General features: G+C 61.4%; 2 protein-coding genes across 2 annotated transcripts; both read left to right on the top strand.

Annotated features, from left to right (window-relative positions):
* Positions 1 to 1,015: 1,015 nt before the first annotated feature.
* LSCM1_01452 (uncharacterized protein) lies at positions 1,016 to 3,289 on the top strand (the record flags this gene model as incomplete). The annotated part of the gene is made up of 1 exon (XM_067319063.1): positions 1,016 to 3,289. The coding sequence occupies one exon, from the start codon at positions 1,016 to 1,018 to the stop codon at positions 3,287 to 3,289; it is 2,274 nt and encodes a 757-aa protein (XP_067176342.1).
* A 3,438-nt stretch (positions 3,290 to 6,727) lies between these two features.
* Positions 6,728 to 9,838, top strand: LSCM1_01451 (uncharacterized protein; the record flags this gene model as incomplete). Its single annotated transcript, XM_067319062.1, has 1 exon — positions 6,728 to 9,838. One exon carries the CDS (start codon positions 6,728 to 6,730, stop codon positions 9,836 to 9,838), a length of 3,111 nt encoding a protein of 1,036 aa, XP_067176341.1.
* Positions 9,839 to 13,673: the final 3,835 nt, after the last annotated feature.

Here is a 13,673-nt window from a genome sequence, read left to right as displayed (position 1 = left end):
ACATATTGCCCCCCTTTTCACCCTTCTTTCCACCAATTCCCCTCCGCATCCCACGTCCTTCCCACCGAAGCGGATCGCCGTCTCCCTCCCCCTCCCTCTTTTTCTTCCTCGTCGCGGACCCCCGATCGATCGGGGGTGGGGACAGTGGAAGAGGGCGGTCACCCTCCACAGCAGTGCGACCTCAACGGAAATAACAGCAGTGGCGTTTCTTGAGAAAAAAAGCGTAACCGATTCCTATCCACTTCCAACGAACCGAAGGAAGTCAAATAGGCGCTCGCCGCACACACACATACACACACACAACTGCAGGCAGAGACACAGGTGGCAGGAGAAGAAAACAAACGAGCACATATTAACGGCCACGAGCACTTTGTATCGCCCTCTCCCTCTCCTCCTCCTTCCCCACATACTCAGACGGAGACGGTTGACGTCTTCCCGTTTGAAGCAGCTCTTTTTTTTTTAAGCTTCTTTTTGTCAGTCTCATTCTTTTGTACAGCGCGTCCTTTTCCTCCGACTTCCTCCCCTCCCCTCTCTCTCTCCAACACACAACCGGGCCTGCACTATCGTGCTCGCATCCCCTCTTCTCTGTCTTCCTCCCCCCTCCCTGTGCGCGTGCACATGTAAAACAAATCAACTTCTTCGTCCCTTTTGCATCGGTGCATCCAACTCACTTTCTCTTCCCTTCCTCTTCAACTGGAGGTCTGTTGCTTCGCGCCCCAGCGGACGTGACGCCTGCCTCACCTCTCAGCGGTGCCACACGAACACAGACCACCACGTCCGACGTAAAGGACCTGTGTGCGCACTGTCGTTTTTTTTTCTCTCTCTCCGCTCCTCCCTTATCCCTCTTGCCGGCTTTGGCATCCGACGATCTCTGAGCTCTGCTGCGTCGCCTTCCCACAGACTCGGCGCTGCCATCGCCCATCGCTTGTGCCTCTTTTTTTCAATTGTTTTTCTTTCCTCTCCGCAGCGTGCTACCTCTTCCCCTTCTCCCTGTCTGTCAGCGCAAAAAACAAGCATGAGGTCCGTCCACTCCCGGCTCCGGCGCGTCATTGCCGCGGCGGTACTCCTACTGATCATGACCGACGTGCACAAGTCGCTCCAAGCACAGGCCGCCACTTCCAGTGACTTTACTGCGGAGCAGCAGTCAAACACGGTGAAGTTTCTGCAGCGGTTCATGAGCGGCGCCACCGGGCTGCAGTCGACATGGACGGGGACCGGGTTCTGCCGTTGGCCGGGTGTGACGTGCCTGGACGACGCAACGGTGAAGGTTGACCTGTCGAGCCATGCTCTCGGGCCCTCTGTGACGCTGCAGGAGCTCGGTGACGACATCGACGGCTCGCAGGTGATGGTGCGCGAGTTGCGCATCTCCAACCAGCATGCGTCGCTGTCAGGGACGCTGCCGGAGAGCTGGTCGAGCCTCGCTCAGATTCACGTGATTGAGCTTGAGCACAACGAGATCTCTGGCACTCTGCCTGCGTCGTGGTGCAGCATGACGGCGCTGACGGGGCTCTACCTGACGCGCAACACACTTACGGGGAGCCTCCCGGCTGCGTGGGCGTGCATGGCGGCGCTGAAGGAGCTCAGGCTATCGGCGAACTCGCTGAGCGGGACCCTTCCCGCGTCGTGGGTGAGTATGGGCTCGCTGGAGCTTCTCAATCTGCTGAACAACGCGATCTCCGGGTCCCTTCCCACGTCATGGAGCAGCATGGAGGCGCTGTCAAGGCTGTACCTGAACACGAATCGCCTGAGTGGGCCTCTCCCGGCTGCGTGGTCGAGCATGACGTCACTGAGGACGCTGGCGCTGTACGAAAACTCGCTGAGCGGGACGCTGCCGGTATCTTGGGCTAATATGGGCTCGATCGAGACGTTGAGCCTGTCGGCGAACACACTATTCGGCACACTGCCTGCGGAGTGGGGCGAGATGACGACGCTGAGGACACTGTCACTCGGTAACAACACGCTGTCGGGGGCGCTGCCTGCAGAGTGGGACAGGCTGAGCTCTTTATCATCTCTAACGCTTTCCTTCAACGACCTGAGCGGCTCGCTACCTGCTTCATGGGGTACGGCGCCCACGCTGTCAACGGTCTCCTTGAATGGCAACGCTTTCTGCGGCTGTGTGCCGGAGCAATGGGCATCGCTGGTTTTATTTGCTGACGACTGGATGGGGGCCGACGACTGCGCCACAACGAACGTCTGCGGCAGCGGCGATGGTGCTCTGAGTCTGGAACAGTCGAACACGCTCAAGTTCCTCCGGGCCCTCAGGAGTGGGTCGGCTGATCTGCAGGGTGTGTGGACTGGCTCGAACTACTGCGCGTGGACCGGCATTACGTGCACTGCTGGTGGAATTGAACTAGACCTCATCGACTTCCCGCTGACTTCGAGCATGACGCTGCCAGAGCTGAGCGAGAGCATCGATGGCTCGCTAGTTGCTCTGACCAATGTGCGCATCTGCAACGCGGACACGAAGGTGAGCGGTACGTTGCCTGCCAGCTGGGGCCGCCTCGCCAAGATGCAGTCGGTCGACCTGCACGGCAACGCGATCAGCGGCACCCTTCCAGCTGCGTGGGGCGGAATGACATCCTTGACCACGGTGTACTTGGATACGAATCAGCTTTCCGGTCCCCTTCCTGCTGAGTGGACGGCCATGAGGTCTCTCAGGACGCTTATGATGATGGCGAACGCGCTGTCGGGATCGCTGCCCGCGGCCTGGGGGAGCATGAGCGGGCTGGGGACGCTGGACTTGGGAAGCAACTCTCTCTCCGGCACGTTGCCAGCGGAGTGGAGCAGCATGGGGTCACTGCATATAATGACTCTTTCCTCTAACAAGTTGGGTGGGTCGCTGCCCGAGGCGTGGGGGTCGCTGCCGGCGCAGGCGTTCGTGTTCCTCACTTCCAACGCCTTCTGCGGCTGCGTGCCTGCGTCGTGGTTGTCGCTGACAGTTTCTGTGGATGCCTCCGTCACTGCGGCCGCGTGCGCCACGGAGAATGACTGCGCTGCCTCAGCATCCTCTTCGTCGCTGTCACCCTCCGAGTCGGCAGCACCGACCACTGCCCCCTCCTCCCCTCCTCCTTCCGCCAAGCCATCTGGCAGGAGCCTGACCGTCCTGTGGGCGGTGCTCGGCGCTCTCGGCGGCTGCCTGATCATCGGTGTGGCGGTGGTGCTCGTGCTCTGGCACCGCTGTCGCGCCCCCACTTCCATTACCTCTCCTAAGGGGGAGGATGAGGCCAGTACAGACCCATATACAGAGAGCAACGAGCCATTCAGCTCTGCCCGCAGCGAGGCGGTGTAGGGCAGCGATGAAGAAGGAGGAGAGGGGAAGAGCTTACCGGCGGTGGAAGCCCACGAACATATTCATGCGCAGACGCGCGCGCAGGGCATGCCGTGCTAATTTGCTCTTTCCCTGCCACGTGTCTTTTCCTTGTACGCGGCGACTGAATAGCGCCCCTGTGGCCCCCCTCTTCCGTACATTTTTTCGCTTCTGTTTCCGTAGTTGGTCGACGGCTGCGCCGGGCCTGTTACCGAGCCTTTTTCGAAACTCACGGATGCGAGTGAAGCTTAATGTGAGCCGATGCGTGCCTGAACTCACATGCGCTCATGTGCCTGGGCGTTTCGATGTATGTGTGTGTGTGTGTGCAGCGATCGCGGCTCGACCCCCTCGTCTTCTGTGGATTGTCCACGCCGCTGGCTGTCTACTAGAGGTAAGGGGGCACACGCATACCCACGCCAGAGGCAGGGAAAGCGCGTTCGGTATTCCTTTTTTTCATTTACCTTCTCTCTTTCCGCCGCGTGCCCCATCCCCTCCTGTGTGGTGCCGCTGACCATGGTTTGTGCTCGGCTCACCGAGGGAAGGGGAGCCGAGAAGGCGGAACGGGGGCGAAGGGGCCCATCCCACGCCCCTCTGCGGTTGGGGGCACATCGCGTCTTCGCTTTCCCTTCTGTTTTTTTTTCTCTCTTTGTGCTTCTCTTTTTCGTCGTTTTCGCCAGTGAATCGTTCATGTCTTATCCGCAGTCTCTGCCCCGCCCCCCCGCTAACCGTCCTCCTCCTCCACCTCCGTGTGGCTCGTGCTTTGAGGGCTCACCACCCGATATGCGCAAACACGTGCACATAACGCGGCATCCGAGGCCGCGCATAGAACAGTGACCGCGCGAGCTGATGAGGTGTGCAGGCGCGCGTGCCGCCCTCTGTGATCATTGCTACCGGTCGACGAAAGGAGAGACGCCTCGGTGAGCGGACACCTTCTTCCTTCCCCCATGCCCTCACTCCCTCGCCCGCAGGACCCGTGCCAGCATCCATAAGGGGAGGCGCTTCGCAGCCCCCCCACCAATCACGCACCTGTCTCTCTCCCGCGCACCCCCCATTTCCTTTACGGGCTCTGAAGCCCTGCACGCTACACTGCAGCCCAGCGAGGAGAGTAATGCGTGCCGATAGCGTCTGTGTGACTGCATGGAGTGGGATGGGTGAGGGCGTGAGGCAGCTCCCAATAGTTTAACGTTTCAGTGGCCAAGTAGAAGCACATGCGCTAGACCCCCCGCAAGGCCATTTACGCTTTACCCATCCTGCGCTTGGCACCAGCCGCGTGACTCTCACCACTGGAGGATGCGTGCATGCCAGTGGAAAGTGCGCGGGAGAGCAAGTGCTTTAGTTGTGTGTGTGTGTGTGCTAAGAGGCGACCGCAGCACACATGCACACGCACGAGGCACATCCCTGAGCGTGTCTTAAGATGGTTGAATCTATGCGCGTGAGCCTTTTACACCTTCTGTGTTTGATCATGTGGCCGCAGAGGGTGCGAGGCTGAGTATGCTCGGTGGACGTGTTCGAGGGTACTGTCTGCCCCACCCCTTCCCCCTCCCCTCCCCCTCCTCCTTTCATTCGCCCAACTTTTTCTTTCTTGGATCGTCGATCCCTCCCCCTCTCCCTCCCTCTCCCTCCCTCTCTCTCTCACTTTGTGGCCCCCATTTGCTTCTCTGTTCTCTGTGGGCTTTTCGGGTGGTGCGGATGGCGAGGAGCAGCACAGCGAGGCGCGCGATGGAATGGAGGGGTGCGGGGAAGGTGAAGAAGGGGACCTATCACAGCCGCTGATGGGCCATGTGACGGTCACCATTGCTTTCTCGCTCTGTGCGTATATCCCTGGCGCGCTCGCACCTCGCTCCTGACGTAGCACGCGCCGTATCTTGTCCCTTCTTTGTTCATTGGCAACAGCTCTGTCGCTCGCCGACAGCGAGTCCGTGCACTACCGCTCCTCCGCCTTGGTCCTCTTTCCCCCTTTTCGTGAAATGCCTTTATACGGTGCATCCTTTCCCTCTTTTCTTTCGGCGCACGCGGGCACGTTGCTGCCGCTTTCACAGGGAAGGAGGAGGAGGGGGGCTGCTTGTGTCCCAGGCTGAGCGCTGGCGGCAGTGGTGGATGGCGGTAGAGAGCGAGTGCCGCAGCGATGGAAGTGTGTGGGACTGATACGATACATCGCGCCCCCTCCCCTGCCCTGCCCTCCCCTGCCCAGGTGAAAAAAAAAGAACAACGGCACAAGAGAAAAAAATGTACACGCGTATTTCGCGCGCTCTCTCCCCACCAGTGGCGGAAATAGACCGGAATGCCTTTCTTGTCGTCTCCGTGAAAAAGCACACCGCATAAACAGCAGCGAAGCGCTGTGCGCCACACGCCATTGCCCTACACGCAGCCTTTTTTTTTCGTGCTCCTCCCAGTGTCCTTCCTTCCCCTGGCCGCTTTGACCCCAACGGCCCACCCTCTTTGGCGCCTCCTTCATCTCTCGCTCGCTCGCCCTCTCCGTGCCTCACTCGAGGTTTCTCTCCATGTCGCCTTCTTTCTGTGGCCGCACGCTTCTGTGATGCCGTCTACCACAGCGTTTGCCGACGCCGGGGGGGACCAGCGCCCCCCTCCCCCCTCTGGGGAACGTTGAGCAGCCTGCAGCTCCGCCCCCGGCAAGGGGGAGGGGGGGCGACTGCTGCGGACGCTTTCACTGCCTACGGACAGGCGCGGACTGGCGCTGTGGCGAGACTTTCGGTTGTGCTGGAGCTCGCACCCTCCCATTACTCATCGTGTCGACGGCTCAGCCCTTATCGACACTCCCACACCTCCTGCGAATAGAAGGCGGGCTCACGTGCGGGGCGAATCCCGCTGCGGCCACCGAGGCATGGCATCACCCCCCGCTTGCCGTGGCACCCGTGGCCAAGCCACCCCCGCAGGCGGCCCTCCGGCCGCACCGGTGGGAATGGGGAGGGAAGGCGGCGAGTCCCCCCCGTTGCGACAGCCGCGCCGTCGTGAGGCGTGCGAGCGGGTGCAAAGGCGCTCTGTGCATGCAGTGCCCGCGACGGCCGGCAAGGTGCATCGCATCAGAGCACGGCGTGGGGAAAGCGAGAGGGTCGGGGGTGAGCGACGTGCAAGGCGCGAGTGACTTCACTCCCGTGGGCGACAAAGGCGCGGGGGCGTGCGAAATGTGCGGCGTCTGCGTCGCGCGGGGCCTTCGTATGGCGGACGCGGACGCGCCGGGCGAAGCAAACGTTTGCTGAAATGCGACCAAGAGTGCGCCCGCACAGGTACATGCAGCGTGCCGGTCGAGCGCTAATAGTGTCAGAGGTGCGCGCCGCCGTCGAGCGTCTTCTCTTGCGACTCTCTGAATCGTTCTCTCCCTGCGTCTTTCTCTCTCTTTATGCGAAAGGTTGCCTTTCTTCCAAGGACGGACTCACCGCCCTTCCCCCCTCCTCTCGTGCAATGCTAGGCGGGCCGACTCGGGCTCTTTGCATCCTGTGGGGTCAGAAGCTCAGCAGTTATGTACCGCTGTGCAGCCCATCCGGCCTTGTCCGCGGGCACGTTCTCCGTCGCTACCCCGTCTCTGGCGCCGTCGCTGCCTCTTCAGCAGGGCACAAAAGCGATGCAGAGGTGGCAGCGCACGTGGAGGCTGCGGAGTGGCTGCCGGCGCGTACTCCCGCTGAGGTGGTGCTCAACGCCAACGAGTTTTCCACGCTTCATGCCGTGCCCACGGTGAGTCCAGAGGACGTGAGGTGGTGCACACGTTACCTCTTAGCGACCTCCAGCACCTTTGCAGCTCGCGGTGCAACAGAGCGCGCAGGCTTGGTCGACTCACACGCGACGAACTTCACGCTTTCGAGGGACGTGCAGGGGATGCGTACCGGTTCCTGCGAGACGCCCTCTGGCGGAGGAAGCACAGAGGCCGCCTCCATCGCCGCCAATTTAGTGCTGATCCGTCACGTTCTCACTGAGCATCATCAGCTTCTCGCCGGGGCCGAGTCCTTACAAACTGGGGTCCCCATCTCGTGCATCTTGGCGGAGCTCGAGGAGGCGCAGATGTACCTGACGTGGAGCCTTGATTCACATCGATCGGGTCCGTCGACGGAGGGGGTGCTGTCTGCACCTTCTTGGCTCTATCTTGATGTCAATGCTGACAACAGCGGCTTCTCAGCGGTAAGGAGAGGACCGGTGGCGCCGTTGAGCGTTGGGCTCGTGCGTGCGGCGGAGGAGGCGGGGGGTACAGAATTTTTCGCCGCGCCCCATCAGCGTCTCGGTCCAAGGGAGAGAAAAGAGCGCCTGGAGCTGCTGCGGCAGCGCTTCGAAGGAGAGGTGACACACCTTCACAGTCGCGGGCCGCGGGGGACTTCGGCTGAGGCGTTTCAGGAGATGGTGATCATCAGCGGTGAAAGGGCAGAGGGTGAAGCGTTTCTGCCGATTATTGAGCCCCGCGTGCCTTTGCTGACGGTGGTGACGTCGACAGGTAACAGCCTCGCCGCCGCCGTAAAGGCGGCAGCTGTAGCGTGGGCGCGTTGCGCTAGTGGAGTAAGGAGCAACAGCGGCGCGCCGTTGCGCTGCTGCGTCTACGCGGAGGATATCTTGTGGCGTCCGGCACCCGCGACGGCACTTGTCGCTACGTGGTGGGCTGCACTCCTCCGCCAGCACCACCGCGGCAGTATCACCACGAACGCTGCTGAGAACCCTCACGCATCGGCACCCGATGCGTCCGCTCAGCCGAGCATGAGAAGTGGCCCACCCATCCGCGCAGGCGTCTCTAGCGGGCGGGGTGAGGCGTGCCTTCGTGCTTCGGGGAGGCACAGCCAGGAAAGCGCCGCCGCTGCGTCCTCCGTTTCCGCGCGCGGGCTCAACTTTCATATGCTCATCACCGGTGGCGACACGGCCGACCATTTTCTTTTCCCTTTGATGGCTGGCGTGGACGAGAGCGTCGCCAGGACGCATGCGCCCAATGGCCGTCCGAGCAAGCGCATTGATGTGGCCGCGCAGAGCGGTGACCATGGCGGTGGTGACGCCACCAGTGCGCGCAGTACGGAAGTGGCTTGCGTGTCTGCTGCGGTGTTGTCATGGTCTTGTCGAGAGCCCGAGGCGCCTGTGATGCTGCTGTGCTATGGTTGCCCAGCGGCTCAAGTCGCACATCTGCATGCGATTCGTCATGCGTATCTCGCCCGGCATGACATGGCCAATGCCTCGATGTCCGTCGAGCCCCGAGTCCCGCTCACGAGACAGAGTGGCGACAGCGCACTCGTTCATCGAGAGGGCACTACAGCTACCTCTGGCCAGAGCCATGAATCGCTGTCAATGGGGAGGGCTGAGGATGCCACTACTGGCATGGTGGAGCTGTGCACCGAGTCGCCTGCAGTCTCCATGATCGCGGCGTCGCGTCCCATGCCAAGTGCTTCTACGCCCTCTTCAGTGTGGAGCTCAAGTGCGTTGTTGCTCTCATATCATCGGCGCGGCTCAGGGCTTCCCTTTCCCTCCGCTGACGCGCCGCACGTCCTGTCAGCGGTGGCAGGGGCAGCACGAACGGTGACCCTTGAAGAGGCTGCAGCGTGTATCTTTGAGTCAAGCGTCCTGGAGCGGCCGCTTCGCCACGCGAGCCTTGGCGACGCTGGCCAAGGCGCTTGCTTGGCCGCCTCGCAGCAGCCAGTACGTGAGCGGCAGACGGTGACTGCGCCATCAGCCCTGTACGGGTGTGCATCGCTGAAGAGGGGGTGGTGCTCCCTCTGCTTAGTGCCGCGAACGCACGCCCCGGCACTCTTGAGCGCGCTGGTGCAGCGTCACTTCGGGCAGCCGCTGCGTACCGGTCACAGCCTGGACGCGCTGTGCCGCAGAGGACCGGCCCCGTCACCGTCCCACGTGCAGATGGCACAAGAGGTTCTGCGGTGCGCCACCAGGGGCGGGTGTACGCACCGACGCAGTCCGCAGGGTGGGAACGGGAGAAGCGAGCACACTAGCGCTGGCTCGTCTCCCTCGCCAGCGTCCGTATCTATCGCGCTCACATCGTCGTCGGCGTGTGCGAGTGGCAGCACCTGCGCGAGCGAAGGGCTACTGCGCTACAGTGCGCTGTCCGATGTAGGATGGAGACACGTCTGCGGTGGCTTCATACTTCCCTTGACCGCCATAGGGGGCCGCGACTCACCTTACTTAGTGCCGTGCATGCTGTTCACCGACTTGGCTGAGGTTGCGTCGACAATCACAACGAAGGGGCATGAGAGGCGACGGCCCCAAGGAGGTAGCGACGCAGCGCCATCGAGTGGGCCTGCGTCGCAGGCCTCGGAGGCCAGGCATGATGCTTCGCCGCGAGAGGCACTGAACTTGGCGCATGGCGCCCCGCCTTCGTCGGCTCTAAGGCTCTCTGCGAGTGACGAAGCCATGCAAGCACAGGTAGAGGTGGCATGTGCTGTGGCGGCAGTGGAGCGCAGTGTCTTCCAGCTGAGGTGCGCGCACGATACAGAGGGGCTGGGCTACCGCGGTGTGGTCGCTGGCAACTACTTATTTGTGTGCTCCTACCCGGATGCGTGGCAGCACGCAGTGAGGCATGCGCTGATGGAGAAGTAGCTCTGGGTCTGGTGCATCTTCTTCGCTGACAGTGCCAAGAAGGGAAGGGCTGAGCCCTCCAGTGGGCTATGCTGTTGCCTCGCCACGCCTAACGCGCTCATGGCGCAGAAGCGGTGTGGGAATCGCTTCTCTCGCCGCTGTGATTCTCCGGTGGCTTCTCTGCCCCGCTCTCCGACCGGGGGTATGCGGCGGACATCCTTCGCGTTGGCCATGTGATAGTGAGTGTCCTTACCCTTACCCTATCGCCCCCCTCCCCTCTCCCGGTCGGCGGAGGGAAAGCGAAGCGCCTTTAGCTGTGGCGGCGCCGAGGAAGGCGGGCAAAAAAAAGACAGCGGTACTCTCTGCATTTCAATGCGCGTCCTTGCTGCCTTTGTCGCTAACTCCTTTTCCCTCTCCGTCCGCTTCTGTGGCGCCACAGCAAGAGGCGCCTTTCGAAACGCACTCGTGCCCTTCTCTGACCTCTCCGCACCGCCGCAAAGCTCAGCCGAATCGACAGAGAGCCTCTTTCGATGCTGGCAGCTGCACCGTGTCGTGGACGCGTCTCGACTCGCATTGCCGTTTCACCTCTCCTCTACCCCATTGCACTTCGCGACATTCCTTTGTGCGCCACACGCCGTGCGGTTTGCCCTGAGCATCTCCAAAGTGGGCCGCATTCTGTTTCTTCTGGCCACAGACAGCTGTAGATGCGTGCTCCCTGCTACCCTTCCGCTGCACCCTTCGCGCTTCTCCCAGCCGTCATTAAGGTGCTGGGCAGCTGGCCTGCATGACGGACAAGCCGCTCCTTGCCCCACGTTTTCGGCCTTGGCAACGCGTGCCGCCAGGGGCCCCTTCCGGCATAAGCACAGGTTGCTTATGGCGTAACGGCGCCCTTGTGCTGAAGAGGGGTAGGGCGTCCGCCACTGGAGGCGCGCGCGACGGCATCTGACTGCATCGCATGCATCGAAGAGAACGCATCAACGGCTCCCCACATACAAAATCAAAACATTTCAAAGTCTCTGAATGGAGGAGAAAAAAGGGGGTAGAGAGATGAGGGGTGGGGGACGGGAGAGCAGCTGTTGCGTGTCTTGTCCTCTGCCGCATGTGCATCTTTCTTTCTGTTCCATCTGCGGCCCCCCTCCCCTCTCTGAGATCAGTCACGGTGATGTGCAGCGGTCATCAAAAGTCACTGCTGCAGTTTCCCTTGCCAGCATTCGTGCCGCACCAGCCGCGCGAGTATGTGTGTAGTGTTGCCGTGAGACGAGCAACGCCTACCGGAGCGAGGCAATACGTAGCGCCCAACGGGCTACAACTTCCCCCTCTCCTCCCCTTCCCCCATCCGTCGACGCCCTTTGCGCCCTCGGTGAGGCCCATGTCTCGCTGCCCCTCCTCTTCTCTCCTCCTCATGACACTCCTCCACCGCTTACTCTCATGTGTACGTCCTCTCTGCTCTCTTTCGGGTGGCCCGACTCGGACAACAAAACACAACGAAATCGGCATGGCGCGCCTATTCGCCCCCCTCACCCCCCGCACATCTCTGCATGAGGAGCTTAAAAAAGAAAAGAGAACGCGTACCTTTGCCATCAGCTCTCGATTACACCGCCTCTCCCTCCCTCCCTCCCTCCCTCTCCTTTTTTGGTTTCGCACTCGGTGCCTCGATTGTGCGCACGCGCGCTTTCGTTGCCGCCCCTCCCTCAGTTTTTTTTTAATTTGCTTTTCTCCTCCTATCTTCTCTTGTCCGGCTGTACGTTTCCTTCGAGAGAGGGCGACGCCCTATCGACGGAGGACCGCCGCATAAAAAATTGGGCGGTGAGAGAGAGAAAGAGAGGGTATCAGAGACGCGAGGCAAAGGAGGGGGTGTAAGTGCAGCGACGACGCCCCAGCACACGAGGACTCGCACGAGGCCAGCAGACACACGCGTGGACGTACGCGGGACGTTGCAGACGTGCGCGTAACCGAAGAACAAAAGAAGCAGCGCCACTCTTCGTGCGCCCTCCTCTCTGTCGCTCCCTCTGCTTCCGTTCTGCTCCTCTTTTCCCCTCCCCTCTCTCCCCTCTCTTTTTTTCTGTGTTTGTGGCCTCCTCTGTGCACCACCCCTTCCCTTTTTTTATCTCTCTCTCCTCCCCAACTCTCTGGGGCACCTTTTAACGCACTTTACTGCGCCTGTCCTCAGAGCCCCATTACACTGACCACACCCCGTCTCCCCCTCCGCGTTCCCCTCTTTTCCCCTTTCCCCTTCCTCTCTAAGCTTTCCTTACCTCTTTTTATTGTCTCCTTGCTAGTGGGCTGAGCCCTCACCTCTCTTGTGATTCATTCCGACGTTGTCACCGCTGTCTGCGTACGCGCGAGCGCCGCCGGCCCACCCACTGGTGCTTGCTGTCTGGCGAAGCGACGCAGCTCTAGACAACGTCTCGTCGAAGCCACGAGCATCGCCATCCGCATCGAGAGCATCAAACTTCGCTGCCTCCCTTAACTGCATTAGACGCTCGCCATCACGGTGGCACCTCTTCACCCCTCTCTCACGCTACAGTACGCGAGTACAACGATAGCATCGACGAACTCGGGCCTTTGGCTCTCTTTTCTTTCCCCCTTCTTCGTCCCGCCATACCTCCCCTCTTCCTGCGCTCCATGCCGCTAAGGATGTGTATCTGGTGCGGTATGCCGGGCCAGCGGGCTGCGGCCCTTCTTCTGGCTCTCACCTTCTGCCTCCTCCTGTCGCTCGTGCGCGGTGCGGACTCGCCGTTCAAGGGCTACACCGCCGTGCAGCAGATGAACACGCTCAAGTTCCTTCAGGCCTTCGTGGATGCGAACCCGCTTCTGGAGAAGCTTCCCTCTGGGGACTTCTGTGAATGGGTCTACACGTCCTGCACGACTAAAGGCGTGGACCTCTACCTGGATGAGACAGCTGTGGTGCAGCTGCCGGATATACCCTCCGACGTTGTTGTCGGCCAAGTGCGCGTCACGTCCATCAGCCTCAGCTTCGGCAAAGGAGTCTTGAAGGGAACGCTGCCGGCGAGTTGGGGAGGCCTGTCGCGCATCGAGTACATCTCGCTGTACTCGAACTCGCTGACGGGCACCCTGCCGCCGGAGTGGTCGAACATGAAGACAGCGAAATGGCTCCTGCTGAACGACAATGAGCTGACGGGCACCATTCCTGACTCGTGGGGTGAGCTGCGCTACATGACGTGGGCGTGCCTGAACGACAACAGGCTGACCGGGTTGCTCCCTTCGTCGTGGGGCAGCGCCCCACGCTTGACCATCATCGACGCCCGGGGTAATCAACTGTCCGGCACCCTGCCGCCGGCGTGGTCAAGGCTGAGGTTCATTAACTCCATCACGCTATCGAACAACCACCTAACCGGGCCTCTTCCCGTATCCTGGGCGTCTTCGCCATCGCTGAACGGTGTCTTTCTGCAGGGCAATAACTTATGTGGCTGTGTGCCGCAGGAGTGGAAGTCGCACACGTTCCTATACGGCATCAAAGTGGACGAGAGTCTGTTGGCCGCGAATTGCTCGTCGGCCAACGTGTGCCGGAGGAGCAGAGCGCATGGCAAGGCTTAGCTGGAAAGCGAGGGGAGGCGGTGCCGCCGGTCTCGAGTGCGCTCGCGGCATCTTCGGAGCGCTGGAGGTGGCCCCTCCTGCCCCGGGTGCCGGCCGCGTCGCGCGTTCACTCCTCCACGGAATACGGCGGAGGCAGAAGCTCAAAGCATAGACGGCAAGGCGGTGGCCCCATGCAGTGCCGAAGGGGGCCCGCATCGACATCCGGGGCCTGAGGCGCTTACCCGTGTGAGGGTACGCACGCGGTTCGCCTTGCCGTGGCTGCTTTCTGCTCGTTTAGGGTCGCTGGTGTCCCCCCTCC

Source organism: Leishmania martiniquensis, chromosome 31 (assembly GCF_017916325.1).
Source record: "Leishmania martiniquensis isolate LSCM1 chromosome 31, whole genome shotgun sequence".
NCBI classification, from domain to species: domain Eukaryota; phylum Euglenozoa; class Kinetoplastea; order Trypanosomatida; family Trypanosomatidae; genus Leishmania; species Leishmania martiniquensis.
Note: the sequence above shows the minus strand (reverse complement) of the source record. Positions and strands in the feature narration are given on the sequence as shown.